Source organism: Corvus cornix, chromosome 9 (assembly GCF_000738735.6).
Source record: "Corvus cornix cornix isolate S_Up_H32 chromosome 9, ASM73873v5, whole genome shotgun sequence".
NCBI classification, from domain to species: Eukaryota; Metazoa; Chordata; class Aves; order Passeriformes; family Corvidae; genus Corvus; species Corvus cornix.
The window spans coordinates 467,571-495,018 of record NC_046339.1 but is presented as its reverse complement, the minus strand read 5'-3'; the positions used below and the strand labels follow the sequence as shown (position 1 = coordinate 495,018).

The following is a 27,448-nucleotide window of genomic DNA, read 5'->3' as shown; positions in this document are numbered from 1 at the left end:
AAACCGTCCACAGAGTCAGTAAGAATTACAGAGTCCAGCTTGGGAAAATGCTCAGCTGAGAAGGAGTGTTAATAAAGGCTCCAGCGCTTTCCCAAATGGAGGTGCCCCCATCCCCGGCCAGCAGAGAACCCCTACGTCCCACTCAAGCAGTAACAGGATAAAAAAGGTAACAACTACATGCATGCAACCTAAGCTTAAAGCTCTAAGGACACGAACTGGCTGTTTGAACAGAGCAGACATACTTGTTGGTGTGCAGATCCACAGTCCCTGAGGTGATGATCTGGAGGAGCAGAAGGGCCCAGTCTGTGGTCCACTGGGTGCTCCTCTGCACCGTGTCAAACATGCCCCCCACCTGCAAAACAGCACACGGGTAGCAGGGCTCTGCACGCCTGAGCAGCACACAGCCCTTGGCTCCCCTGGCACAGGGATCACTTAGGAATAAAATAGTTATCCAGTCCCCTGGGAGCTGGATACTCGGAGCTGCTCGCTCCTTACCACCTCTTCCCGAGCAGCTGCTGCATCTTTTCGTAACAGCAGGATAACCACAAGTTTTGTTACCAGGTTGAGACGCAGTTGCAGGGCTTCATGCATCATCTGCCTGGCTTTGACATCATCCCGGTACCGTTCTTCTCTCCAGTTACTGAGGATCTGGAGATCAGAGAAAGCATTGGACTAAGGTTGTTTTCTTCCACTAATGTTCTCCCTCTAAGTATTTGTGGCCCTTTAGCTATAAAGAATCATAAAAGACTATTGACCTCTTTATCCTTCTCTTTATTTAAGGCTTAGAACAGACTAAGAAAACCAATGGGAAGAAAAGGCTAACTTGTAAAGAGTCATTTGTGTGACTGCATCTTCCTGTTGCAGGAAAAACCCAACCAGCTTTGTTATGCATTTCTTAGCAATATTGCTTGAAACACACTATTTCACTACTGGTGAGTCAATAAATCTCTTGCACTGGATGCAGCTTCCCAACAGGATCTGGTGGGATCTCCAGATGAGAAATGACAGAAACTCAAGGAAGCTAGACCAGCTGCAAATCAGGGGACAACCCACACAATGAAATGAAAGCCCAAGTGGCAGAAACTAGGGGAAAAAACCATCAAAGGAATTAATTTCCCTGGGATGTGGAGCTGTGTCACAGCTGGACCTGAGCTGAGGGGCAATATGGGAAATAACAGCCCCACAGGTACCAATTCCCACTGTCACAGCATCTCACAGAAACTACACTCAGAGAAAGGAGGCATGACCCCCTGCTCTGGGCACTGGATATGCTCAGTCTGAAGGAGCTGCTGGAGGCTGGAGCGGGAGTGGGTGGGAGCACTAAGTTGTGAGCAGAGGCTGTGAGTAAGCACGAGAGACCCAAAGGAGAGCTGCAGGCAGGGGCCAGTCTGGGGCCAGGAATGTTCCTTTTTACAATATGCAAAACTCTTAATCTGTGCCAGCTGGAGAGGGTGCTGGTTTTTCCTAAAGAAGGACAGTTTTAAACTTATAAAAACTTTCCAGGATCAAGCAAGGGACTGGGAAGACATGCTCTCAGGACTAACACCTTTATTGTTTTTCCTAGAAAGAACTGAAATCAGACTCCAGTTCATTACATCTCTCTGTAATAAATTTAGGAGAAAAGATGCATTCACACTCAAAAGAGGAACAAACACCTCCTCATTTTCCCCTCCTGGGACTGCTCCTTTTGGCACACCGCTGTAATTTTTCTGGGTTTACACCACCATATACACATAGAACTGCTGACACACACCCACCTGACCAAGGGTGCTCATGGTTCTGTGCCTGTCTTACCTGAGTAACTTGATTCTGCAGGGATGTGAGGAGCCCTTCCCTTTGCTCATCCTGACCCTTAAGGCAAGTGAGTACCAGTGACAGGAAAGGCTGCTGGCTCAGCAGGGACATGCTTTAGGAGAAGCAAACACAGCACTTCATTAGTAAAGTTATTTTGGTACTTCCCATCCTCGCTCCCTTCCTTGTTTTGTCTACACTTTTTCCCTTAAGTGGCACTGCTGCATCTGTTTCTGTTTTAGTCAATTAAAGCCTTGGCAGAGGCATTAGGGACCATTCTCCCAGGAAGGCAGAGTCCCAGTCAGGCCAGCTGCACAAGTTGTTACTGAAATCCCCCAGCTCAGCGGGGCCCTGAGGGAGCGAGAACTGCCCACACACCTGAAGGCCTGGCCCAGGAGCACAGCAGACAGACTACTTTGACTAACCGGGGATGTCATTTTGGTGGCTATAAGGCAGCTAAAGTTTCTAATCCATGTCAGTGGTCTGAAGTAAGTCCCAAGGAAGTTTCCCCTAAAGGCTCTGATTAGAACAAAAGCTGCCTGACTCACTCTAAAATTCCAGCATGGACTTAATTCAATAGAATGTCTAGCTATACTAGACCCCAACAAAGTACAAAAACATTTCAGTCACTGTGGAAGAATATTTTACTGAAGGAAAATCAATAACCATTACGTAATTAAAATTCTCACACATTTGGAGCTGGAGATGAGCTTAAGCTGAATTCCCAACAGGAAGCAAGTGACATGACAATGGTGGGACCTTAACAGCAAGCAAAATCTCCTACAGCCACACAATGGAAGAGACAAGTGCTCTAACTGTTCCTTTAAATCTCTAACATTTCCCATCACCAAGCTGAAAATAGCCCCTGGCAGGTGGGTTACAAAGCTGCCACATTTCTTCCTCTGAAACCAGTGGTATTTTGTCAGACCAAATAACACCGGAACCCTCTCTGGGGCGATAACGTTTTGTGAGGCCAAAATCCAGTCCTCAGTAAGCTCCTCCTTCACAAACACCGTTTAGCTCTGTGTGCAGGGGTTCCCCAATGTCATACCTCTTTTGTTTCTGTCTATCTCTCTCCTTCTTAGAAGACGACCCCAAGTGCTGCCCTTTCTCCAGCTCCTCTCCTGCAGCTTTCAAGACCCTACCTTGAACTGAGGTAGGCAGTTTTGCAATCAGGGGGGCCACCAGCCACACTCCTTGCCGCTCAGAGGAACTAGGAGCAGAAAAAACTTACTTCAGCCAAAGCATCCGTGCGGTTTTGTAACCAGCTTTAACTGTTACAAGACTGAGCTGCCTCAGTAAAGCAATGACACAACGCCTTTGGAGTCACGAGTGAGGACTGAGCAGTCACAATTTCTCATGTGCAGAAAGTTCAAGAATAGCAACTACATTTATTGTTAATAAAAAGTAAATAGAAGGAGCCTGCAGGTAACTATTTCTGTACATTCCTGGTTCAAGTGCAAAACAGTTTAGGCAATCTACATACAATTAAGCATCATGTCGGCTAAAAGAATTAAAAATGTGCTACGAAAAATACCTTAGGAATGTCTTTTTACCATTCTGTCTTGTATTACTTGTGTCAGAATTTCCAACAGAGTGTGGACTGAAGAGGCCTATACCAGAGTTAGAAGAGTTATTGTTTAGCTCAGCGGATTGCTGAAACACCTCTATTGTCGCCTTTGCGATATTATCCAACAAGCTGTTCATTTCAGCCACAGACCCAGAACCCTATAGTGAAACACAAGTACACTAGCACATTCACGGCATGTTTGCTCAGGGACTATGTTAAAAGTTAACATACTTTTTTGCATTAAATATTTAAATCAGAAAGTTTGAAAACCAATACTTACAGGGTCCTTCATGCACTGTTTGATCATAAGCTGCAGCTCCAACCATGACTGTCGCAGAGTCCACTGGTCTAAGTTCTAGGGGAGAATTGACAGTGCAAATATTAATTGTTAATAATATTAACATTAAAGTCAACCCTTTACAGGTCTGAAGAAAATAAATAAATTTCATACTTTAAATCATCACGTGCAGAAACCTCATGTTACAAGCAGATCATCACAATCTCTGATCTTTCTAATAGTTAATGGCATGCCAAACCATCAGACCACAGAAGAACATACGTGCACTTCCACACCTTTCAGCTGACACTGTTCCTCAGTACTTTTAACCATGCAGCAGGGGAACCTTGCTCAGCAGCACCACCAGGGACACTGAACAAGGGTGACAGGGAGCTGTTCCACCTCTCCCTGGCGCCTTACCTGCAGGATGCGCTTGATGTGCTGTCGCTGAGGGTTGTCACCCTCGGTGCACTCTTTAATGCCATGGGGATAACAGATTAGTTGAAGTAGTTTCTGTGCTTGTTTGTTTGAGAGAACAGGATCCAAAATAAGATCTTTGTCTGTGCACAGCCTCTCAGGTTCTTTCAAACAGTGCTCTCCAACCCACTCCTGTAAGGAGTCACATGACAGATTCACCAGAGAGTTTCGAAGCAATACTAACTTTTTGGTAAGCTGAGGTATAGGTAGGGAAAGCTCCTCAGTTCTGAGAGACTGCAGGGGAGGTTAATAACTAACTAAAGCATTTTTTAACCCAAATAACTTACTACTCCAAATTGCCCAAATCAGGAAACTCAAACAGAACACAAATACTGACACACTTCAACACTCATTTTGCACCAAAATACATGTTATGCTTTTCAAATGTAATAACACCCTTTCTCCAAAAGAGGACAGAGGAACAGTTTTAGGGTGTTACCTGCTGGCAGATTGTTCTGAGCACGTATCTCGCATACTCGCTCAGACTGGCAGTTTCAATGGAAACAGCTTTTCCACAGGATTTCAAAGTGTGAGAGGAACCCCAGATTTCCTCCTCACTGAGTTCATCCAAGAAGCCTCTGACATGGAACTCTTCACTCTTCAAGGAGCCAACATTGTTGCTGCCAATGTCAGCGTCACCTGGAGAGCAGAAGCACAGGGTGAACTCCCAGCCTGGCCCCAGCTCCGAGCAGGGACGGACGCCTTGGGGCACGGGACAGCTGGGGAGTGGAGCTGCACTGAGGCCATCACGTCCAAAAGGGCAGCACTGACTGACTCTGGGCATCACCAAAGTACTGTCCTCCAGCTTTATGTTGCAAAGCATCTTTCTAATGGGTATTTCAGAAGCAGGAAAAGGTTTACACAAATAAAACACAACTAAAGCCACCACCTGCTCAGCTGGAAAAGGTGAGTGAAAGGAACTGCTTTGGCAAATAAGGAATAGTTGAGTTAATCACTCTTCTCAGATGCACTTTTTCCAAGTCCTATCTCTCACTTTGATTTGTTAACATTCTGTTAACAATGTTCAAGAGATAAGTTTGACCAGTGGCCCCTCAGCCACTGAGTGGCCCCTCAGTCTTACTATGAGCCCACACCTTTATCCAGGAAGGATGAGAGGAAAGAACCTGGCAGGGAGATAATACAATGAAGAGAGTGGCACATCCCAGAATGCTCTGATAAAACTGGAGCTGCTTCCTCAGCACAGAACTGCAAAAGCCACCATTTATCTGATGCTTTTCTTCAGCAAAGCAAGTAAAAATTTTGAATTGCTAATGGAGGGTGCCAACAAGGTGAACTTGTGCCAAACCAAAGGCAGTTACTTGTTTGGAAAACAACACTCACCATTTGTGGAGAGCTGCTCAGAGCGATGCTTTTATAATTTCCACAATGGCAGACACCCAGGATTTGTGGCAAAACATAGAAAAAGGTGGGAAAACTTACCTGAGACCCAATTTCCTACCTATATTTGAGAGGGGACTTTCCTGAGTTTATATGTACTGGGACTCCGGGGTGGAGGTCAGGGTCAACATCTGAAATAGTCACATCTGTTTAAAGCCTCTCCACTGGGGCTGACTCACCAGGGAAAGATCTGCCTCTGACCTGGAGTCTGCACTCCCCACATGCTGCAGGAGCAGGGACAGCAGCCACATTCTTCCCCTGTTCTCAGGGTTTTCCTTCCCAGGAGCAGTCCCCCAGAAGTGAACTAGCATGAGCCGTTTCCCACATGAACACTGGCACAAACACATCACACAGGACTCTGCACACCCTTACCAAGCATCAGAATTGCTTTCAGGACTGCAAACACAGCTCCCACTTCAATGCTGTTGTGAGCAGCAGCCAAGAGGTGACGATCACAAGAAGAACGAATTCCAGGAAATAATTTCTCTATGGAAAGAAGAGGAGATCTTGTAAAAATGGGTGTTATTTACCAACTAACATTTCCTTTGTACGAAATCCTCCTCAGTTAGAACAGCTACAGAAGCTCAAGAACTGAAGAAAGAACTGAACCTTCTGAAATTGAAACTGCAGCCCAACAGGTAAGTGATCAAGTCAGCTGGGATATGTGGTTATGATGGATTAATAGCAAAACAAGCTGTGGGCAGTGAAATAGAAAAGGAGCCTGTTGGCTCACTGTGTCCATGTGAACAGTGAACTTAACCACAATGAGACACTGAAGCCTATGCTGGTTTTGATGTCACAGATTTAGGAAATTACTTCCCTTACCTCATCTGCGAGACAAATGAGGCAAAATTAAGTGCTGTAAATGAGTGTTGCACAGTTGCACCTAGCTCTGCAGCCTGCAGAAGCCAGTGAGTGCTCTGTCTAACTTGTAGGAGAAGATGCACAGACTGGAAGTGGGAAGGAGGGCGGGAGGAAGGATGAATCCATCACCTCTCGAGGTGGTTAACTGAGCCAGAGATAAGAAGGGTCTGTAACATGATCACATTGTGTTTGATGTGTGCTACTTCCTACAAGTCAGTCATGATTTCTCCTATCCATTCAAATCCACTTTTATTTCTAGGGAAAGCACGTCTGTCTGTTCTCAGTCAGTATTCCTCATGGCTCTTGCCTGTTTTGCTTAAATAAGCAACAAAAGCTCATTCATTTATGGTCAAAAACTAAATTACTCTTACTTTTACATGGAAGAATTTGACACCACTTAAGAGCTGACTCTTTTTTTCTTTCTACTTCTTTTTCATGTGGATATAATCTTGTTTTCAAATTTGCTGAAATACTTTTAAGTTACACATATATATATATATATATATATATAAAAATGTTACAGATATATATATATAACACAGCTTATCACCAGAATTGTTTCATTTTAATTGTCAGGTGCTTTTTCCTTGCCATTTTTCTTCCTCTTTTGGTCTGTGGCAAACACACACAGGTCAGACCTCTTAAATAGTTACATTTAAAAGAAAAAAGAACTACCTTCATATATCCTGAGAACTAATTTTCTAATTCCTTCTGTTGGATGCTTTATTATACTCTACTTGAAATCACATTTACTCTCCATTTCCATGTAGGGCTCCCAAACAGCCCCATTAGTGCCTCTGCCACTGCCATTCTCAACTCTGCCAGGTGTTGAGAATGAATGTTTCAGCAAACTCCTGCATCCGAACCATTTCCCAAACAATTAAGAATCATTGGTATCAGCTCCTCAGCAGTGAAACATCTGCAATTTTGAACTTGCACTATCGATATCTTCACCCATGAAATCTGCAGCCATCAAAAACCAATTATAGGTTTACTTTCTGCAATGGAAGGGTCAGGCAGCAGACAACTCACCTGTTTCCTGGGGAAAGAGGCACACCTGGGGTGTCCTGAAGAGGTGCAGGAGCAGCCGGCAGGTCATCCTTGCCCCAGGCTCGGCATCCGGGTCTCCACAGGCTGTGGAAGATGGGACATGGACATAAGGATCTGCCCAGGACCTCACAAGTCCCAGTGTCAGGCCTGGACATGTTCTTCCTCACAGCCCCACTTTAAATGGAAACACAATGATTTCAGCAACAGGAATTAACCCTTATGGCCCTGAGTCATTAAAAAACAAGAAGAGAACAGCAAGATTTTTGATAAGCAAGAGCATGGAGCAGCCAGGAGCTGGGAGCAGCAGGGGAGGCTGCACACAGCAGGACGGGCACGCTGCACTGGCAGCACTGGCAGCAGCTCTGCCCCAGTGCCCAGAGGCTGCCCCAGCCTGGCAGCGCTCCTCGGGGGCCGCAGGGACCCCCACGCTGCAGGGCACCAGCACCGCCAGGCACAGCCCCTGCCCGCCCCCTCCCTGGACACTTCTTAGGAAGTCTCAAGTCTTTCGTTTTAGGTTTCTCTCTCGGTGTTTTCTTACCAGCTGCCAGGAGGGAGGGCAGTGCGACGTGCTGGACAACATCCTCCAGGGAGAAGCACTGCCGGGCAATCAGGATGGCAACGAACGTGGCCAGGGAGTCGTGGAACGACAGGTCACTCACCTGGAAGGACAAACACTGCACGGCCTCGCACAGCACTGCACACACCCCTGCCACAAGTACTGAGGAATTCATTCAGAGAATAAACAGTAAAACATTTACACATAAGCACTTGTTCCTTTTGTACTTTTTAATGCATTTCCCAAACATTTTATGGCAAATACTGACAGCTCTTAACTGAATTTCAACAAATACCGATTTCAAATACCAAAATTCTGGAGTAAAAAACATAAACCTTATAAAAGCTTCAGAAAATTTTATCACTCAATAAAACCAGGCAACACCAAGGCTCCTTCCTCAGCTTCAGGACAGGAATGTCCCCACGGACACAGCTTCAAACGGCTCCCAAAGGCAAATGCATCAAACTGAGGGTAAATACACGGAACGGGGTATCGGATCAGACCAGTCACCATAATCCTGCTGACTGAAACAGGGCTATGGGAACCACACCAGGTGAGTAAGAAAAACCCAAGTGTAGTGCCCCTTTTACAACTGAGGAACCAACACCAAAACATGGTCCTTAAAACAGAGACAGTTATTTACACATCCATCAGCATCTTAGGAAAAGCACTCGGCTTTGCCTGCTCCTGTTGAAGAGTGACGCTGGTACTCTGCATCACCCCATCAGAGAGAAAGGAAAAAACTTGCAAAGAGAAAACTCTAAACACTGCTCAAATTTTTCATTAACCCTGAAGATGTAAAAACAAATAAAAATCTATCAGGAATCTCATTAAAAGACTTGAAAGTTCAACTGGACACAAGACTGGATTTGTGCTCCACATTTTGTGTAGAATGGAAGCCCAACTACCTCTCTAAAAAAACCTGGGGTAAGTAGGCGTCACAGGTATTCAGAAGATACTGAACTTACATCCACACTGCAGAGCAGATCATTGAAGCCCCAGACATGGTTTGAAGAGCAGCACAGAGCTTTCACGACCCCCAGCCACTCCGAGCTGAGCACGGTGCAGCTCGCTGTCAGCTCTGCACACAGGTTCCCGATGTCATTGATCCTGGGAAGGAGAGCCACACTCTTACAGAACCCAGAGATTTTGTAAGCAATAAATATTTAGGTCAAAGCAGAGCAGTGCTTGGCAGCAGAGCTGGAGTTTCCTTACTCGAGGTGGGCGTTTATGTCCCCAAGTGCTTAGGCCACTGCTCACACCCCACAGCTACTCCATGGTCAACAACGAGCACCTGGGAAAACCTCTCCTGGCAGCAGCGTCAGGGACAGAGCTGAGGCACTTCTCCTCAGCTCAGTGTTACTGTGGCAGGTCACTGCAGGACCCTTCCCTCTGCCCAGCCAGCACTGCCATCAGGAGGGAGACAAGCCACAAAATCAACTGGCATTAATGAATTTCACTTCAGAGATCCCATACGGTGTAACATAGGATTTGGGGCATGATTCAGGGTTATGTAACAGCTTAAGAAATGGCAGAGTTGACTCACCCCAGTGCAAGTTATTTTCTCTCTGTTCCAGAGTGAAACTCGTTTGGCTGCATTTAGATGTTCCCTTTTGTGCTCTTACAAAACTGCTTCCTCTCAGCTGCTCTGCCATGCCAAAGATGCTCCCCACTCCAGAGAATCCCAGACTGGCTTGGGTTGGAAGGAACTTTAAAGATCATCCCATTCCACCCTCTGCCACAGGCAGGGACACCTTCCACTATCCCAGGTTACTCCAAGCCCCATCCAGCCTGGCCTTGGACACTGCCAGGGATCCAGGGGCAGCCACAGCTTCTCTGGGCACCCTGTGCCAGGGCCTGCCCACCCTTACACGGAAGAATGTCTTCCTCATATCCAATGTAAACCTAGTCTCTGTCAGTGAAGCCATTCCCCTGATAAATCTCTTAATACTTTGAAAAAACAGATTTTTCAAAAATCTGTGGAGATAAAATCCATAACTTATAAATTACACATTTAATTAAAAACCACCAATTGTACCAGGAGGCAATGACCTAATGCAGAGCCTTCCCTCATTTCCAGACTTCTAACAAGCAAAGACTGTCCTGAGCTGTTCAGTCTGAAACAGCACAACTGCTGATACCAAACTGCTCCTGACTGCCTGGCAGCGAATGCCTGCTGCTGCCTCCTCCCTTCTGCTGAACTACACAGACCCATTTAACAAAGTAGCTCCAAGTACTTTACTCAATACATTTTCAGCAACAGGGAAGAAAATTAAAACAATTGCAAAAAAAAGACACAAACCGAAAAGGTGAAAGGAAATCTCTGCAGAGCAGTAAAGCTGCCCTGGTCCTGCCCCAGCCTGGCCTCACCTGCCCGGGTCCTGGTGGCCCATGCACACGCTCATCAGGGCGTTGCAGACGAAGCTGTAGCGGTTGGCTGCGTTGTCACTCAGGATCCTGCCCAGCATCAAGTAGTTGATGCTGTGACCTGAGGGGTTCTCAAGGAAATCCAGCATGAACTCCGGGTCCCACAGCAAGTTGGAGTTTGAAGGCTGAATGTTGCTGTAGATCGTCTGCTTCACCTTGGAACAGGCACTACTGAGGAGCAAAAACAGAGCTGCCTACAAATGCACTTTGCAGGAAAGCTGCTGGGATGAGAAAATCCTGGTTGGGTTAGCACTTCATACACATTTTCAAACTCTTTTGGATAAGCAGCATCTACCAGATAATAAGGCTGACGCATCTACTTCACTCAAGTTTTCCCACAAACAAAGTCTTGAATTTTCAAATCGCTTCTTGGACATTTCTAGGACTGAAATTCTGAGCAGCTGGGTAAGGCCCAACATCCTCCTCCCCAGCATCTTCCTGGGGCATCAGGCGTCCCTACGGGGCACGTAACCTCGCTTCCCAACACTGCACCATGACCCAGCGAGCTGCAGTGAGGCAGGGGGAATTCATTGAGGAGAAATGAGAAAATTTATCCAAATTAAAAGCTACATTTGATAATAAGGTGACTTAACAGACAGGGTCTGGAAATCAGTAAATAGAGAAAAGATACTTAAAGCTCATATTTTGACATTAATAATTAGACAAAAGGGCAAGAACTGTCCCAGGCCAGGAACACCTGTATATGAAGTGTTTTTCTTCAGGGAGAAAAATAGGTGTTTGTGAGGAATGCAAATTTCATACCCAAAATATTCCAAGGAGCATTTGTTTCCAGCATGGGGTTTTACATCACAGGGACAAATTTGACTAATTAGCCCAACTGGGAAGACCTCCTCATCTCTGAAAATAATCAATTAATTGAAGTTAACTTAAAATAAGTGAAAATTTTGGGATTTTTTAGAAGTCCACTGGCCCCAGGATGAAAAGAGAGAGGAAGCACTGGGCATCCTGGAAGGCAGCTGGGACCTGAGAGAGGAGCACCAGGTGTGCCTGGCCAAGGGCTCAGAGGGCAACACCGTGTGACCCTGTCCCCGACAGCCCTGGGGACACCCTGTCCTGCAGCCCTGGGCCCCTCATCACTGCCAGCCCTCAACAGCTGCTCCACATGCCGACACCCCAGGACAGGAGGACGAGGCCATTAGCAGGGTAAATAATTACAAGAAGGACAGTGCCTGATGTGAACCCTCTGCTCTGACAGCCAGTGCAACAGCAAAGACATAAATCCCGTGAGTGGAACACAGACACCCCTCACCAAAACCACCAGGCAGTGAACGGGCACCTGGGCACAGGAACATCCCCAACACCCCAGTGTTTACCCACAGCCACGGTCGCAGAAAGGAAAGCCAAACCCAAAACAACACTGAGCACGGCAAAGCAGCCTCTGAGACAGCACTTGCACCAGAAGCAATGCTGAAGGAGTGGTCAGGAGATAGAACTTTTAAAAAAGTGAAAGAATGATTTAAAAAGAGGAAGCTTAGGGAAGATAAGTAACTGTTCCAGGCACACAAAACCACACACCCCTCCCTCAGTGACACACATTTAGAAGACACTCGAGAGGAGACCAGAGCACAGCAAACCACAGAAGGTGAGTCTCTAAGTGTGAACATTTGTAAATTTTAACTTATCGTTGCTTCAAACTGACTGAGAGAAACAGCTGGGCTTACAGCAGGCTAGAAAGGAGCTGAAAATGTTACTGTGAACATGCAATGGGGTTGGGTGTTTCAAATGTAGCAAGGAGACCAACATGAATGCAATGTTATTACCTTAAATACAGCTGTTTCAAAATGTATACATAAATTTTATTAACAGTTTTCAGGAATTTCTAACTCCATTTGATAAAAAAAAGGTGCTTCCAAACAAGTTCTCTGTATCATATCCTTAATAAATTATTTAATACCCTGTATTATTACTAGACTATTTTGACTTGTTATTGTAGATTAGTGTTAATAAAACTGTTAATTTTTATTGTGTTACTGAACTTTATGTTGTAAGCAGAAAAAATTAACATAGAGCTCAGACACTTGTGTAGTTCTGTATTTCCTATTTCTTTTTCCTAGTGTTTCTGATTAAATGCTACCGCTCCCAGGAGTCTGTAAGCCTATTAAAATATTAAGATTATTACTAAGAAATCCTTTCCTGCTCCCTATGAAATGAAACCACAAATCTGAACTATGCATACCCAAACTAGGAACACAAACCAGGAGGGGAAACAGCAACTGAGGCAGTTTGTGATTCTCATAAGATGTGGATTTGCATCTGAAAGGTTTCCACTCCCCCTTTACAAAGTAAAAGCCAAAAATACAGCATATGGCAACCCAATTCTTTTTAAATTTAAAAATCAAGGAACTGAACATTCAAGCATAAAACTTCACAAACTCAAAACACGTTTGTGCCTCTCCCCGCATCAAAGGAAACCTTCACAGAGCACTACAGCTGCAACAGCTGAGATTTTGCAGGTTTTCCATCCAGCACTGCCTGTACTGCAGCCGAGGTGCCCCAGGAACCCAATCAGGCACCCCCGACCCTCGAAGGCAGCGGGGTGAGGGGGATCCGATGCCGCGGCTGCACCGAGAGCGTCCCGCACTGCGGGCAGAGCAGCCCCTGAGCTGACCCAGACGGGAGAGGGCTCAGCCCCTGCTCCCCGCAGCACAGACCCGGGACCGCACATCCTCTGGGGACCGCACACTCTCCGGGGACCGCACATCCTCCGGGGACCGCACATCCTCCGGGGACCGCACATCCTCCAGGGACCGCACCTCCTCCGGGTACTGCACCTCCTCCGGGTACTGCACACCCTCCGGGGACCGCACACCCTCCGGGGACGGCACATCCTCCGGGTACCGCACACCCTCCGGGGACCGCACACCCTCCGGGGACGGCACATCCTCCGGGTACCGCACACCCTCCGGGGACCGCACACCCTCCGGGGACCGCACATCCTCCGGGGACCGCACATCCTCCAGGGACCTCACATCCTCCGGGTACCGCACACCCTCCGGGTACCGCACACCCTCCGGGGACCGCACACCCTCCGGGGACCGCACATCCTCCGGGTACCACACATCCTCCAGGGACCGCACATCCTCCGGGGACCGCACACCCTCCGGGGACCGCACATCCTCCGGGTACCACACACCCTCCGGGTACCGCACACCCTCCGGGGACCGCACATCCTCTGGGTACCGCACATCCTCCGGGTACCGCACACCCTCCGGGTACCGCACACCCTCCAGGGGACCGCACAGCCTCCGGGGACCGCACAGCCTCCGGGGACCGCACAGCCTCCGGGGACCGCACACCCGCCGGGGACCACACACCCGCCGGGGACCGCACATCCTCCGGGGACCGAACACCCTCCGGGACCGCACCTGCTCTGGGGACCGCACACCCGCCGGGGACTGCCCTGCCCCACCCCGCCCGAGGCTGCGACGGCACCGCCCGGCCCCGCACGCTGCCCTGGCACGGACAGGGGAACTGCATCAGTGAAGCGAAGGCTGCAAAGGCCACGGCGATTTCCACGGGATGCAAAGTAAAGGGAAACCCCAGTAGCCCGCATCAGTCTGTGCACAGAGGTGAGAGCAATCCCTTCACCACCCACCTGAACAGGTCTCCAAACTTGCTTCTCAGGTGGCTGCAGGACACGTACAGGTCGTAAAGGTAAGCTAAAATGCACCGTTCTGGAGAGGAACACTCAGAAGGATTTACAACGTGCTTCACCACCCCACACAACCTGCAAACAAAACCATCCTGAGTTTGTTCCAATGCACCTGAGAAACGTGTCCCATACTGCCATAGATCATATAAACCCCTCTGTCAGCTGGGGAACGTGACCGACCCTCATCAGGCTGACAGGCTTCATGTGACATTTGGTGTCATCTGTGGCAGAGGCCCTCAGGGAGCCCAGGGCAGAGTGGGGCCAGCAGGCAGGAAATCAAGATGCACAACCCCTCCTGAGCCAAGGCTACAAAGGGTGGGGGTCCCACCAGCCCCAGCAGTGGGGTGCAGCCTGTGGAGGCGAATCATCCTCCCCTCTCCCCTGAGCTCACCTACAGCCCCCCACCAGCACTGCAACATCTGCTCCCACTGCCTGAACCTAAATGCTTTTTCTGCTTAAGAGATACCAAAACACTCTTTGGAAAGGTTCAGGTGCCACCAACCCTTCGAAGACTTGCGCGGTCTGCTCGGAGCTGAGGATGAGGCAGGCGTGGTACCGCCGCAGCACAGCCACGATGCAGACGCACAGCCCCGTGGTGTAGCTCCCAGCCAGGCTGGACGACTTGAGCAGCAGCTCGGCCTCCACCACGCTCAGCTCATTCAGCAGCTGAGAATACACACAAACAACAAACTGAAAGTAACGCCCAAGTTAGGCACCTGAAACAGGAGCAAGAAAAAAAAAAACATTAAGGATAAACTGTGTGGCAAACAAAAATGCAATTCACTATTCACTAGAGAACAAGGAGCAGTGGGAGCAAAATAAATGGTTAAAGTAGAAAAACCATCCCTCAGAACTACTCAGAAATCCACGGTATTTCAGGCAATCAGATGTATTACTGAGTGATTCGATGGTTCAGTCCAAAACAGCAAAGCCCATCCTAAAATCCTTTGTGTTAAAATAATCTAGAATTTTATTAATTTTGAAAGATTTAAAAATAAAATGCATGTATTGATTCTCCACAACTACCACAGTACAAGAGAATGGGGAAGTGCCCAGCATTCTGTTTCAGAGGACAGGAAACTGAAACAGATACAAGCACATGGCATCAAATCTGAGTAATTTGCAGTCCAGATCTTGGGGTTTTTCTGGCTTCGTAGAAAATGTACTGCAGCTTTGTCCTGACATAACTCCCCAAAATGAACTCTGCTCACCTGTACTGCAAAGTCTATAAGTCCATTGATGTTCAGTGCTGGCTCCATGAGATCGAAGATGAGCTGGATGTGGTGAGCCAAGGGCAGGTGGTATGATGTTCCTGAGGCAAAGCTAGTGATCTGCTCGAGGACATTGCTGGAGATCTGGGAAAAGGAACATCAAAAGTCAGATGTGACTGAGGGCTCCTCAGGTACAGCAGCACTCCGAAGGTCACCATTTGCCACAGTACCTGAGATGTCACCTGATGTTGATCGAAATAGGACAACTGCTGCAGTTTTGTGAACACGGTCTCCAGGGTTGGAAACACCTCTGGTTTGTTCTTCCTGGCCTTCTGTCCTTCATCCTCAACTGAACAGATATAAAAGGTTATATAAAATTATCAGTAATTTTATATTTAATGGAGCCCTAGCAGGTTTAGATTGTTACTGACTTAAAAGACAATAAAAATCTTAGTAAGTTTTACTCATGACTACACAAACCCTACTTGCCCCAATTTTCCATTATAATTGGGACAGATACACCAGAGCATGGAGCACTGTCAGAGCTACTGCGAGGTTATCCCAGTGTGAAGAGGTGACACCCCAGAAAAGCTGCAAGCAGTCACTCAGTGCTACAGGAGGCCAGGGACATGCATCACTCACATTCCAGGCTTTAGCCCAACACAAGTTTGTTTGCAGCCAGTTGCTACAAGGGAAAACTGAGGTTTCTGGCAGTGGTGGCCGCTGGTCATCCCACAGCCCCGTGGGGCAGGACAGCAGCCCCTGCCTGTGCTGCAGGGCTCTGCTCAGCCCGTCTCCCAGTGACTGCCAAGCGCTGGAAAACCAAATTATGGGATGACGTGCACGGCTCCAGACAATATGCTGAGCACCTCACAGCTCCTGTGAGCTTCGCTACCAGTGACCCAACAGCAGTGTTAGAGCATTTACCACCCATTTCTGTAGTGCTCTTCTTGTTCAGGATTTTGAGGATGTCCTTGGTAATCTTCTTCAGCTGATGCTTTGCTTCATCACGCTCCTTACCCACACCATAAAGGAGAATCATGCGCTGGTTACACTCATGGCTTGAGGATTCATCCTGAAAAGGGCAGATACAAGTGAAGTCTCTTTGCCTGTCCCTGTCATCACCTATGGAAACCTGAGCAGCCCAGAGTGTGGCAAACAACTGACTCCAACACAAAAACATCTCCCGTGGCTGTCACCAGGGAGGAAACAGTGCCAAAGGGAATCACTGAAGAGTGGTGTAAAAGCACAGTTGGGAAAATGCAATCTGCTATTATGAATTCCGTGTGTATCTACAAGGACAGAGTCAGAGGATGCAAATGGATGCCCCTCCAAACTGCTCCCTGGATCAATATTCTGCAGCAGATCAGTAAATAGAAGACAGATGTTTAGAAACTCTGTGACACTACATACAAATCTTTGAAAAAAAAGATGCAGCCCAACTCCTAAAGTTCTGTCTTGCACATCCCAAAGAAATTGAAATATGTGTAGTTTATTTCATTGCAACTGTTTAGTCTTTCAGTTAAATGTATATATCATACAATGTTGACATACTGTATGTAGCTTAAAAACTTGAAGCACTGCTCTACAAAATCACACAAGGTAAAAATATTTCCTTCAGTAATAACCTTCTCCAAAGTAACCAATCACTACTTCTTTCAAGTGCTTTAAAAGTTTTAAGAAACAAGTCTGTGTACAGGAATAACACTAAGGAATCACAAGGCCAAAGGGGCCGACGGGAATGCAGCTCTGCGCGCAGAAAAGTCGCACCATCTGACAAATCCCCGTTCCCTTTACAAATAGTGCCTCTGAGAGTCAGTGAAAGGCAGGAAGTAAAACACTAATTATTTCTTAAAATTTCATTTCTCTCTCTTTTCTGCAGAAAACAGAAGCAGAAACTCATAGTGCATCACCTGGAATCTGCAGCTGTCACTGGCTAAGAAACCAGTTCACAACCACAGGAAGGTCTCAGCCTCAGGGCTGGGATGCTCAGCTGCTCCTCCCGCCTCTCCCTGCTCCGAGGGATTCCACAGGAACACTCCTGCCCACTCCCATGGTGAAGAGCTGGAGGGACTGCCAAGGACCCCCCCTCACTGACCCCAGCTTCCACCGCAGGGAACACCCACGTTCCTCCGCTTCTCCCGGTACCGTTCCCTTGGCTTTTGGGGGGAGAATGTGTCCCTGCTCAGGGAGGGCTTGTTCCAATAGGATTGGACTTGGCAGATGAACCTGTTTCATTCTTCAAAGCAAAAGCCAATTTTTTCTACCTTATAGGAAGAAATAAATCTTTGCCAGGGATGTGGGCATCAGCTGAGAGCACATCAGCTCCCCCGAGTGCCTGTTTTACACAGGCAGAGCCCAGACAGAGATACAGTCACATAAACAACCACATCGCTACACACCTGAGAGTTGCCCTGGCCCAGCCAGGGCCCCACCCGCTGAGTGCATTTATTCACAACACGATTCAAAGCTGACTGAAAAGGCTGAAGCCTCATAAAAGATAAAACTCACAATTTCTTTTGGTTTTCTGTTTGTTTCTCCAGGGAGAGGGAATACCACAGTGCAAATGAAAGCCACAACCCAATTCAGCTCCTCCAGGAATGACAGCAACTGCACCAGTGACAGCAGGATCAGCCAAGTCATCTTCCCTTTACTCTACACGTTTCTGTTCCTGGTGGGGATCACCATGAATAGCCTGGCAATGTGGGTCTTCTTTAAAATATCCAGTAAATCCAACTTCATCATCTTCCTCAAGAACACTGTCATTTCTGACCTCCTCATGATCTTGACTTTTCCATTTAAGATCCTCAGTGATGCAAAGCTGGTATCCTGGGTCTTGCGAGGGTTTGTGTGCCAGGTCACCCAGGTTGTGTTTTACTTCACCATGTACATCAGCATCTTGTTTCTTGGTCTGATAACTATTGATCGCTATCAGAAAGCCACCTCACCATTCAGAACATCAACTCCACGGAGTCTTTTAGCTGCCAAGATCCTGTCCACAGCAATCTGGGTATCAATGTTTGCTCTCTCGTTACCCAACATGATTTTAACTAATAAGAAGAAAACAGCCAAGAATGTAAGGAAGTGTGCTCTCCTGAAATCAGAGTTTGGCTTAGTCTGGCATGAAATTGTAAACTACATTTGCCAGTTCATCTTCTGGGTTAACTTAGCAGTCATAGTGGTATGTTACATCCTCATCAGCAAGGAACTGTACAAATCCTATAAAAGGACACGATGCACAGGGAAGGCATCCAAGAAGACTGTCAATCTCAAGGTTTTCATAATCATTGCTGTGTTCTTTATTTGTTTTGTGCCATTCCACTTTACCAGAATCCCCTACACCTTGAGCCAAACGAGAGATGTGTTTGACTGCTCTGCTCAGAACACCCTGTTCTACCTGAAGGAGACCACACTGTGGCTGACGTCCCTCAATGCCTGCCTGGACCCATTCATATACTTTTTCCTTTGCAAATCATTTAGGAAATCCTTGCTAGACATGCTGTGCAAGCACATGGCAGGGCTCGGAGCACGGACAAAGGAGCAGAACGAGGGGGATGACACAGACGAGACGCCACTCTAGAACTCAGGACTCCACACGCCCCTTCCTGGCCACACACATTTATTGAGAGTGGAAGGAGCACAAATCCATGAAGCGTATCTAGAACTTCACCAACTTCTTTAGAAACAGTCCTGCAGATGAAGCATGAGCACCCTGGAACCACCACCACTGGTTGCAAAACTAGAAAGCTTAAATAACAGGAGTCCCCCTGCCCCCAACCTCCATCCTTGCCAAAACAGGAGCTCCCCTGACCCCAACCATGTCTGTCAGAACTGCTGGGAAGAATCTGAACTTAAAGGTGGAACTGTGAGGAAAACTTAAAACAGAATCATGAAATGCTACAGATGATATCGTGAACTGTAAAGATTTTGCAGAAACAGCTAAACTTGGGGAGAGTGAAGTCCATGAAAACACAGGATCTGAGAAATGCAGATAAATCCACAGGAGATGTGATTTTTCAATACAGGGAGTTGTCACCTTGTATGCAACGGGCAGACAAACAGAAACCCAGGCCAGATGTAGAGCAGCCATTTGTGCAAATTTTTGGTAACAGAATAACACTCGGCTTATCTCATTCTATGCTTGCAGTTCCTAATCCATTGACCAGTAATTAATAGTTGTACGTCAGAGGAAATTATTTCATAATCAGGCTTATCTTGATATGAATTAAACCCCCAGCTCCTTCCCCTTACTACATAAATAAACAAATCTGTATACTTTCACAGAGAAGAATATATTATATTAGAAAACATACGAAGACTCGATTTACATCATACTGAGATCTTGGGGAAAGATAGGCTCATGGTAGCTTCTTTACTGATGATTAAGGGCAGCTTTTTTCACTATACAAAATACTCAACCACTTCCCCTTTTGCATTTGGAAAACTTGAAAAAAAAACAGGGAAGTATCTTCAAGTACATGACATTTTGAGGTATCACAACAATTGCACATGAAATAGATTGTGGGCTATTGGAATAAATTGTGGTTCATTTATCAGCACTTGCAAACAGCTCCAATTGAGCAGCATGGGTCACTGTCACACGAGAGCTCATTCTGCCAAAGCCATTGCCTGTCCACCCTTCCTGGTACGTGTCCCTGCCTGCCAGGGCACTTCTACAACTGAAACCCAATTTCCCAAGAAGTTAAAAGGCAGCTCTCTTGTTGCTCACTTGCTGCCACACTCGGCCTTGGGGTCTGTGCCTCTCTGATAACCCGCTGGGATGAATTAACCCTTCCACAAATTGTTTCATGCCCTGCTCGTGCTGGTCCCTGCTCCAGCTGATACAATCAGTAGCTGGGTTCTACCACAGAGCTCAGGACACCAGGATTTCCCTGGAAACAGTGTCCAGCCACCCTGGAGCATGCTCCCCCATCAGCCCACAGGCACCAGGCCAGATCAGCTCCCATTAATGCCCAGGGAGGGAAGTGCCAAATGCCCCACTCCCACCCAGTACTCACTCCATGCATTTTTTGCACCTATACATGGAGAGAGAGCGGCAATTACCCGGGAGCTGCTTTCCCTGATCAGGTGAGCTGTCCAGACAACAGACACACCTGTCCCCCAGAGCCACCACTGATGGGGTATGCAGAGGCACATGGTACCTGCTGCCTCTGACAGCTGGGAATAGCATCAAGAACTCAGCTTGGAAGACAACATGGAAGGCACTGCCTTGGACATCAGTCCTGGGGCATTGCAGTGGACTGTGACCCCCTTACACAGTCAACAGGGGGTGAACAGAAGCCAGGTCGGGCAGCCAGGGACACATCACACTGATGGCAGTGCTGAGGGTGAGCTTCATCCCAGCCATCCTCAAGGCTGTTTGCTCTCAACAGCCGTTTAACACTGACACCAGCACCTACATTAACCAAAATGTCCCAGGTACTGATGCACAAACTACCTGTCACAGCTGCAGCCTGAGCACCTCATGAAGCAATCCACGGCTGTCCCAGGAAACCGCCTGAACACGAGCCACTTACCACACAGCAGCGAGCCCTGAGCCAGAGCTGTCACATGAGCAGGCAGGAATAAACTTACACAAACAGCTCTGTTCACAGAGAAACGCACCGAATTCCAGCATTATACCCAACAAACACATCATCAATCCACAGCTTCCCACACAGCAGTAGCTCCTGCCAGGACCAGAAAGTGGCTGTAAGTGGCACAGTGCCTACATGGGCCAAAATAAACCAGGAATCCATTCTGGAGATCCAAAGTCAAGCTCAGGTCCATGTGTCAGTAATACCAGGCTGCAGGGAGAGGGGGCAGTCCCTGAGCATGTTGGTGCACATGGTTTTGGAGCTGAGCACCCACTGTAAGGTGGCTCTGAGCAGACTCCTGTCACATATTGGCAATGACTAGTGCCATCCAGAACATGGAATTCACACACAAACAACAGCTAGGAGCTACATTTGAGGATTATCATCAAACGCTGTCAGGAAACACTCTGTGTTTGTTCATCCTACCAGTGCAGGTGTAGCACTGTCCACGCACACACAAACCCAAAAATAGGTCTGTCTTGAGGGACAGGGTCAGGTTTCCTTTTCTCGTTTAGGAGAAGATGGTCTGCTTTCTCATACAGAGCAAGGGGAAGAGACAAAAGCAATAGCAAATATGACTAACTCAGGCGACACGTGAAAATGAGGAAGGAAACCACACATCACACCAACAGAAAAAGTCTCATCTTTCTACACATTTCCCCACTCTTAATACTTTGCTCGAGGCTTCTGCTGGCAGAGGAACAGCGGATGAGATGGGGACAGCCACAGAGGCCTCTGCAACAGCTGCGGCAGGTTTGTCCAGGTACTTGCACGGTCGGAGTGTTCAGGGGGTGTGACGGGGCACTCAGGGCTGAGGGCCACCTGTGTGCATCTGACCTTGGAAATGCTACCTAAAGCTGTGCCGAGAAAGGAAAACAGCGGGTGCTTGGAAAGAATTACGAGAAGTCACTTACCCAGAAGTGGCTGGCTTTTGGGCCATGGCTCTTGACATTTCTATTCAATGCTAAAATACATTTCTATGGAAAGACCAATGGTGCTCCAGGCAATCTGCTCTTATACCCTGCTATGACATTACCCTAGACCTCCAGAATAAGTATGAACCTTTCTAACTTTCCAGTGGATGTTAGCTTATAAGCAATCTAAATTTCTGCAAAGATTTAGATTTTCCATGAATCAGAAGAGAAATTGGTTGGTCTGTTTAACGTATGCTCAGGTTTTGTGTTCATTCATGCAAACCTGCTGTCACTGCAAGAACATGTAATACTACATACAGAAGGTTATGTTTTGTGTTCTCTCCCTCCTTTTCGCCCAAGTCTACTTCAAACGATGGGAGATTCTGCAAACACGAGCATTGTTGGTAACACCAGTGGAGCACCCTCCTCTGCACAGTGCCCCCGCGACACCACCATCACCCACCTGCTCTTCCCAGTGCTGTACACGCTCATCTTCCTCCTGGGACTCACACTGAATAGCCTGGCTTGCTGGGCTTTCTTCCACATTCCAAGCACATCAACTTTCATTGTCTACTTGAAAAATATCTTAGTTTCTGATTTTATAATGACCCTGATGCTTCCTCTGAAGATCCTGACAGACTCTGGCCTGGGACCATGGCAGCTCAAAGCCTTTGTCTGTCGCTTCTCAGCCGTAATATTCTACGACACCATGTACATTAGCATAGTGCTGCTCGGGCTCATCGCTTTCGACAGATTTCTCAAGATTGTGAGACCTTTTGGGAAGTTCTGGGTGCAAAATCTGACCTCAGCAAAGATCCTCGCAAGTCTGGTCTGGCTCTTTTTCCTGGCTCTCTCTCTCCCCAACGTGATCTTGTCCAACAAGACAGCAACGCCCCAGTCCGTGAGGAAGTGCGCCTCCTTGAAGAGTTACCTCGGACTCAAATGGCACGAAGCCGTCAACTACATCTGTCAGTTCATCTTCTGGACTGTCCTCATCCTCATGTTGCTCTTTTATATAATTATTGCCAAAAAGGTGTATGAGTCTTACATAAAAACACAGAAGAAAGGCAACAAAAGCGAAAAACGGATCAAGGGGAAAGTATTCATCATTTTTACTGTGTTCTTCTTATGCTTTGCCCCCTTCCACTTCAGCAGGGTCCCCTACACCCTGAGCCAAACAAGTGCCCACATGGACTGCCGCCTGCAGAACCAGCTCTTCGTGGCCAAAGAGAGCACGCTGTGGCTGGCAGCCACCAACATCTGCATGGACCCCCTGATCTACATGTTCCTGTGCAGGCCCTTTGTGGAGAAGGTGTTGTACAGGAGGGTAAAGACTCTTCAGAGAATGGTCCAGACAAACCCAAAAACTGAACTGGACACACAAGTGTCTCCTACTGAGTCTTGATTCTGCAGCTGCACGCTCTACTCTGCACGTTCATAGAGAACTTGAAAAATAGTTTGGTTTACTTCTGCTGAAGAACACAAAAGGGTATTTGCCAAGTAATATTAATATTCAATAAATGCAGCAAAATAGATTTTCTATGTATACTCACTGCATAGCCTTAATGGGCAAAAGGCTCTCGCTCAAACTGCCTAAGACAACCCACAGGTTAATTCTCTCTGCTTTAAACTAAAACAACTCACTTGCTAACACCTGAGCAGCTCACTGACTCTGCCTGCTTCCAAGGGCAATTCAACTTTCTTGGGGATTAAACCCCAGAGCTGCTGACTGTGTATGTCAGTAATTCCTACCCTGAGTGTCAGCTTGGCTACACATCAAGAGTAGGGAAGAGGAGGAACAGAGGGATGGACACAGTCCCTTCCCATCCTCCTCACCTCTCTCACACATGTAATTACTTTCCTACCACCCACACTGTTTCACCATCCTTCCTCTCTGCTCCCAGCAGGACTTTGGTGGAGGACAGTGTTGGCAATACCCCAGCTGCCCCCAGTACATGCTCCTCGTCCGGGCGAGCAGAGCACCCAGGACTGAGTCCCCCACAAAGGGGGCCCCAGAGCCAGGTGGGGCTCAGCCCCACCCCACCACTCACCAGAGAGGAACACCCAGGGACATCCCCTTGGTGGCATGTTCACCCTTCCCAGTCCCAACAACAGGCAAAGAGAAGGGAGCAAGGAACACTGCCTGAGCCTCCCCATCCAGAGAATCCCCCTCCACCCAGCTCACCAGAGCACTCACAGAGCTCTCCCTTGGCTATCCCACAGGGACCGTCCCTGGAGAAAAACTACTTTCTAATCCAAAATTCTGGAATTTATGTTACTATTTCAAGGCAGCAGTGTCCCTTATCCCAACCATCCCTTCTCCTCCAGCTCTGCTGCCAGCTTTGCGCTCTCTCACACGTGCCAGACACTTTGATCACCACTTGAGTGCTTTTTAGAAATTCATTGTTTACAGCAGCCTAATCCAATCCAGCAGGTTGCTCCATACAGCTTGATTTTTTCAAAGCTGTTGTACATTGCTGTGCATGAATTACATCTGACTCTGGGGTTCCCCAGCCTCTGCCACATAGGAAGATGTATGTCTCATTTAGCAACTTCTACCCACTCCATCTTCTTCACCAGGCATGTTACATACCTTCCACAGCTGTAACATCCTTCCTAACTGGAAACTGAACTAATCCCCAATCAGCTTTCAATTAGTTCTGGATTTCCCTATAAATCAGTGTTATCTCAGCCATTGTCCACCTCTCAGATTAAATGCTGTTGCATTAAAGGCTCTCCCCACACACATACGCTGTTAAAAGGATTAACTTTGCTCCTTTAGGAAAAGCAAATATAATAAATTCTTAGCTGCTGAAATAGCCACCACTTCAGTAACTGCTTAGAGGAACATACAGGAGGCTGGAAATGTTCCTCTCAACCTGCTGACACAGCGTGACAGTTAACAGAGGGGCCTGAGCTAAACACTGGGAGAAGAGGGTCTGTAAACCAGCTGTGACCTTCCACCAGGCAGGTGCCCACTGAAATCTGTGCTCCCAAACCTCGGATGTGTCAGGGAGGAATTCAGGACAAAACTCTCCATCCATCTCAGTCCTCCCTCTTCCTTCTGAATCACACCAGCACAGCTAACACAGAGGTCCCAAGGACTCCCCACACTGACTGCATCCAGCTCTGGATTTACAGAGCAGTGTGGCAGTGAGAAACTAAGAAAATGCTGAAGAACAGAAATTCCTTTTATTTTCTGATTTCTGCTTGTGATTGAGGCTCATCCAACGCTGTGCACACACACTGGCAGCACACGAAGTTCAGTGCTGAGAGCCTGTGTGTTAGGGTGGGTGTAACCACAAAATGGGATGAGTTGGTACTTAAATAAAGGGTGTGCCAAAGGTTTCTGAGGAGTCTTAATCATCTGTTTTTCAGCTGCTGCTTCTTAGGTAGGTAAAAGGGAGCCAAAGGTACCAAACTGTAGCAAAGAAGTGAAGGTGACTGCAAGGACAGAACACCTGCTTGATCCACTTAGGGGAAAAAAGTCCCTGAATTCTAACACTTGGGATTTTGCACATTTCTCTACACAGTTTTAGATCACTGCCTCCAGACGGAGTAAAAATTGTAACAGTTAAAACGCCTCAAAGTTTAGGTCTCTGCTTTTTAAGGCTCAAAGAAATCACCAAAGCAGTATTTTGTTTTGCATGTGACCAAACAGAGCCATGTTTGGAGAGCACATCTCCCTTGGCAGGAAGCCCGGAGTACAGGGAGGGACCACAGCATGCCATGGAGCCCCTTCACTGGGCTCCCCAGCTTCCTTTAGTGCAGCCAAGAGATTTATGGAACTCAGCAAAGTTTACCAGCATATTCAACACAGCAGTCACCATTTTTCCAAACCTGATTTTCCTCCCAACCCACTGAGAATGTGCTGGTTCTGCCCTGAGCAAAACCCTTGCTGTTACCTGACACAGCAGCCGTACAGGACAGCAAACACGTGCACCATTCCCACCTCACCTGTGCTCACTCCAGCCCATCACACCATGAGGCAGCAGCAGGGCTCTCCCTTCCTGCAGACAAATGCTCCCTTGCATGGCTTGTCCTCACTCCAGACAACCTAGAAACTGAAAACTGGCATGAGACCTTCAGCCTGTTAGCAGAAATGACTCTTGTCCCGGGTTCCCACAGGCCAGTTCCACACAGGAAGTACTGACACTTGTCCTAAACATCTCTACAGGTTGTTGGGTTCCTGAAAATGGAACTACAGGGTACTCAGCAGTTGAGTTTTATAGGAAATCACTTCTTTGGGTACATGAATTTTTTATTTTACTTGTGTTTCAGAAAAAGGAAGTATTTTATACCCTCACCTAACACATGCATCCTCCAGTCTTTGGACTGCCTCTCCTCAGGGGTACTGCATAATTCCTTAGTGCCCAGAGACAAACTGCTCTTCAGAGACATCCTGACCCTTGGCACAGCTACACACATCCCTCCATACAGGCTCCCACCGTTCTGAGCACTGAGAAAACTCTCATAAGACACAGCAGTGCTTCAATTAATTAGAAATGCAAACCAACTATTTGCATGGTGAACAAGAGCTGGGCAGACAAGTCAAGCAGCCAGGGTATGACCCACAGGATGGCACACACACAGAGCCAGCAGGGCATAGGGCAGGACTGAAGGCACCAGGACAGACCTGAGCCTACAGACAGGATCAGCCAGCCAAGGCCTGGAACTACAGGTTCCCTATCAGCACACTGTGAGCAACTTGAGGATAGAGGGAAAAAGAACTGAGCTTTTAAAGTCAGGTCTTAATTAGATACTTTCCTCCTTCCTTTCCTGTTAGTGACAGGCATCACACAGTGACTGGAGTAATCCACATCAGGAAAGGGGAAATGTCAGCTCTTCCAAGACTCTTCTCCTGACAAAAGCACCTTCACATCTGCAGCTGTAGGGCTGGAGGATCCTCCCCGTGTTGCAAGCTCTGATCTTGCTGACTCTTTTCTGCTTAAAAAACAGAAACAGCCAGTCCTGTGCATTACCCAGGTGATGAATCTGCTTTAACATAACCTTGCAGTTCACATTGCTAAATATGGCAGTGAAGACGTTTTAGAATGAAGCAAGGCAGTAATTGCTGTAATAACGTTGTTCAGGCTCTTATGAAATCCAAGAGTTGCTCTCTAATCATCAAAACACAAAAAGGGATATCCAGCCTTTAAATAATGTGAACAATAGTGAAGTTACAAGTTACCTTCAGCTTTTCTTTACATCAGACTTTCACATTTCTTCCATGCTGTTTTTACGACAAGCTCCCCACGTTTCAGTGTTTCATGTGTCAGCTCGTCCTGACCTGCTCCAGCCTGGGAGCAGCCAACAACACGTCTGCGTTGGAGCCTGCTCGGGGATGCCAGGGCACTGGGTTCTAACCCATCGTGTTTTACTGGTACACCAAAATACAGAGATTTTTTTAAAAAGTTGATGTGCCTTTGCACCATATTCAAAAAATAAACAAACTAAAACCCCATTCTGGTCCAGCTTTTATTTATTATTTGACCATTACTAACACACTGGTTTTGGTGTGTGCACTCTACTCCCAGAGTGCCAAATCCTAAACACTTGGGTCTCTGTAAGCAATTAAATTACATTTTTCAAACATTTCAGTTTCCACTTTCAATTTCTTCTCTTTCCCCACAGCACATGCTG

General features: G+C 47.3%; 3 protein-coding genes across 5 annotated transcripts in view; 2 read left to right on the top strand and 1 right to left on the bottom strand.

The window, feature by feature from the left end:
• Positions 1-27,448, bottom strand: part of MED12L (mediator complex subunit 12L) — a 102,132-nt gene that overhangs the window by 12,484 nt on the left and 62,200 nt on the right. The window contains exons 15-32 of the mRNA XM_039557032.1: positions 16,222-16,369; positions 15,525-15,643; positions 15,295-15,438; positions 14,586-14,749; positions 14,027-14,158; positions 10,354-10,581; positions 8,952-9,093; positions 7,966-8,086; positions 7,410-7,511; positions 5,886-5,999; positions 4,555-4,754; positions 4,059-4,247; positions 3,642-3,716; positions 3,329-3,519; positions 2,843-3,004; positions 1,795-1,906; positions 559-648; positions 243-352 (exon numbers count right to left, since the gene is read on the bottom strand). Of these exons, the coding sequence (XP_039412966.1) occupies positions 243-352; positions 559-648; positions 1,795-1,906; positions 2,843-3,004; positions 3,329-3,519; positions 3,642-3,716; positions 4,059-4,247; positions 4,555-4,754; positions 5,886-5,999; positions 7,410-7,511; positions 7,966-8,086; positions 8,952-9,093; positions 10,354-10,581; positions 14,027-14,158; positions 14,586-14,749; positions 15,295-15,438; positions 15,525-15,643; positions 16,222-16,369 (2,543 nt within the window). The remainder of the gene's footprint in view (positions 1-242; positions 353-558; positions 649-1,794; positions 1,907-2,842; positions 3,005-3,328; positions 3,520-3,641; positions 3,717-4,058; positions 4,248-4,554; positions 4,755-5,885; positions 6,000-7,409; positions 7,512-7,965; positions 8,087-8,951; positions 9,094-10,353; positions 10,582-14,026; positions 14,159-14,585; positions 14,750-15,294; positions 15,439-15,524; positions 15,644-16,221; positions 16,370-27,448) is intronic.
• On the top strand, positions 11,902-19,604 carry P2RY12 (purinergic receptor P2Y12). Of its 3 annotated transcripts, XM_039556629.1 has the most exons (4): positions 11,905-12,013; positions 12,486-14,000; positions 17,177-17,438; positions 17,838-19,604. In XM_039556629.1, exons 3-4 carry the CDS (start codon positions 17,348-17,350, stop codon positions 18,872-18,874), a joined length of 1,128 nt encoding a protein of 375 aa, XP_039412563.1. In that variant the 5' UTR covers positions 11,905-12,013; positions 12,486-14,000; positions 17,177-17,347; the 3' UTR covers positions 18,875-19,604. The 3 variants fall into 3 exon arrangements, with proteins under 3 accessions (XP_039412564.1, XP_039412563.1, XP_010395769.1); XM_039556630.1 differs by lacking the exon at positions 12,486-14,000 and having other exon boundaries at positions 11,902-12,013; positions 17,177-17,350; XM_010397467.3 differs by lacking the exon at positions 12,486-14,000.
• P2RY13 (purinergic receptor P2Y13) lies at positions 21,029-23,340 on the top strand. The gene is made up of 2 exons (XM_010397464.3): positions 21,029-21,654; positions 22,166-23,340. Exons 1-2 carry the CDS (start codon positions 21,605-21,607, stop codon positions 23,208-23,210), a joined length of 1,095 nt encoding a protein of 364 aa, XP_010395766.2. The 5' UTR covers positions 21,029-21,604; the 3' UTR covers positions 23,211-23,340.

Coding starts and splice junctions, on each gene's coding strand:
- P2RY12 (XM_010397467.3), top strand. CDS start 17,348: ATGGTGAAGAGCTGGAGGGACTGCCAAGGACCCCCCCTCACTGACCCC. Junction 17,439..17,837: donor ACGTTCCTCCGCTTCTCCCG/GTACCGTTCCCT, acceptor TTGTTTCTCCAG/GGAGAGGGAATACCACAGTG.
- P2RY13 (XM_010397464.3), top strand. CDS start 21,605: ATGGGGACAGCCACAGAGGCCTCTGCAACAGCTGCGGCAGGTTTGTCC. Junction 21,655..22,165: donor GCTGCGGCAGGTTTGTCCAG/GTACTTGCACGG, acceptor TTTTCGCCCAAG/TCTACTTCAAACGATGGGAG.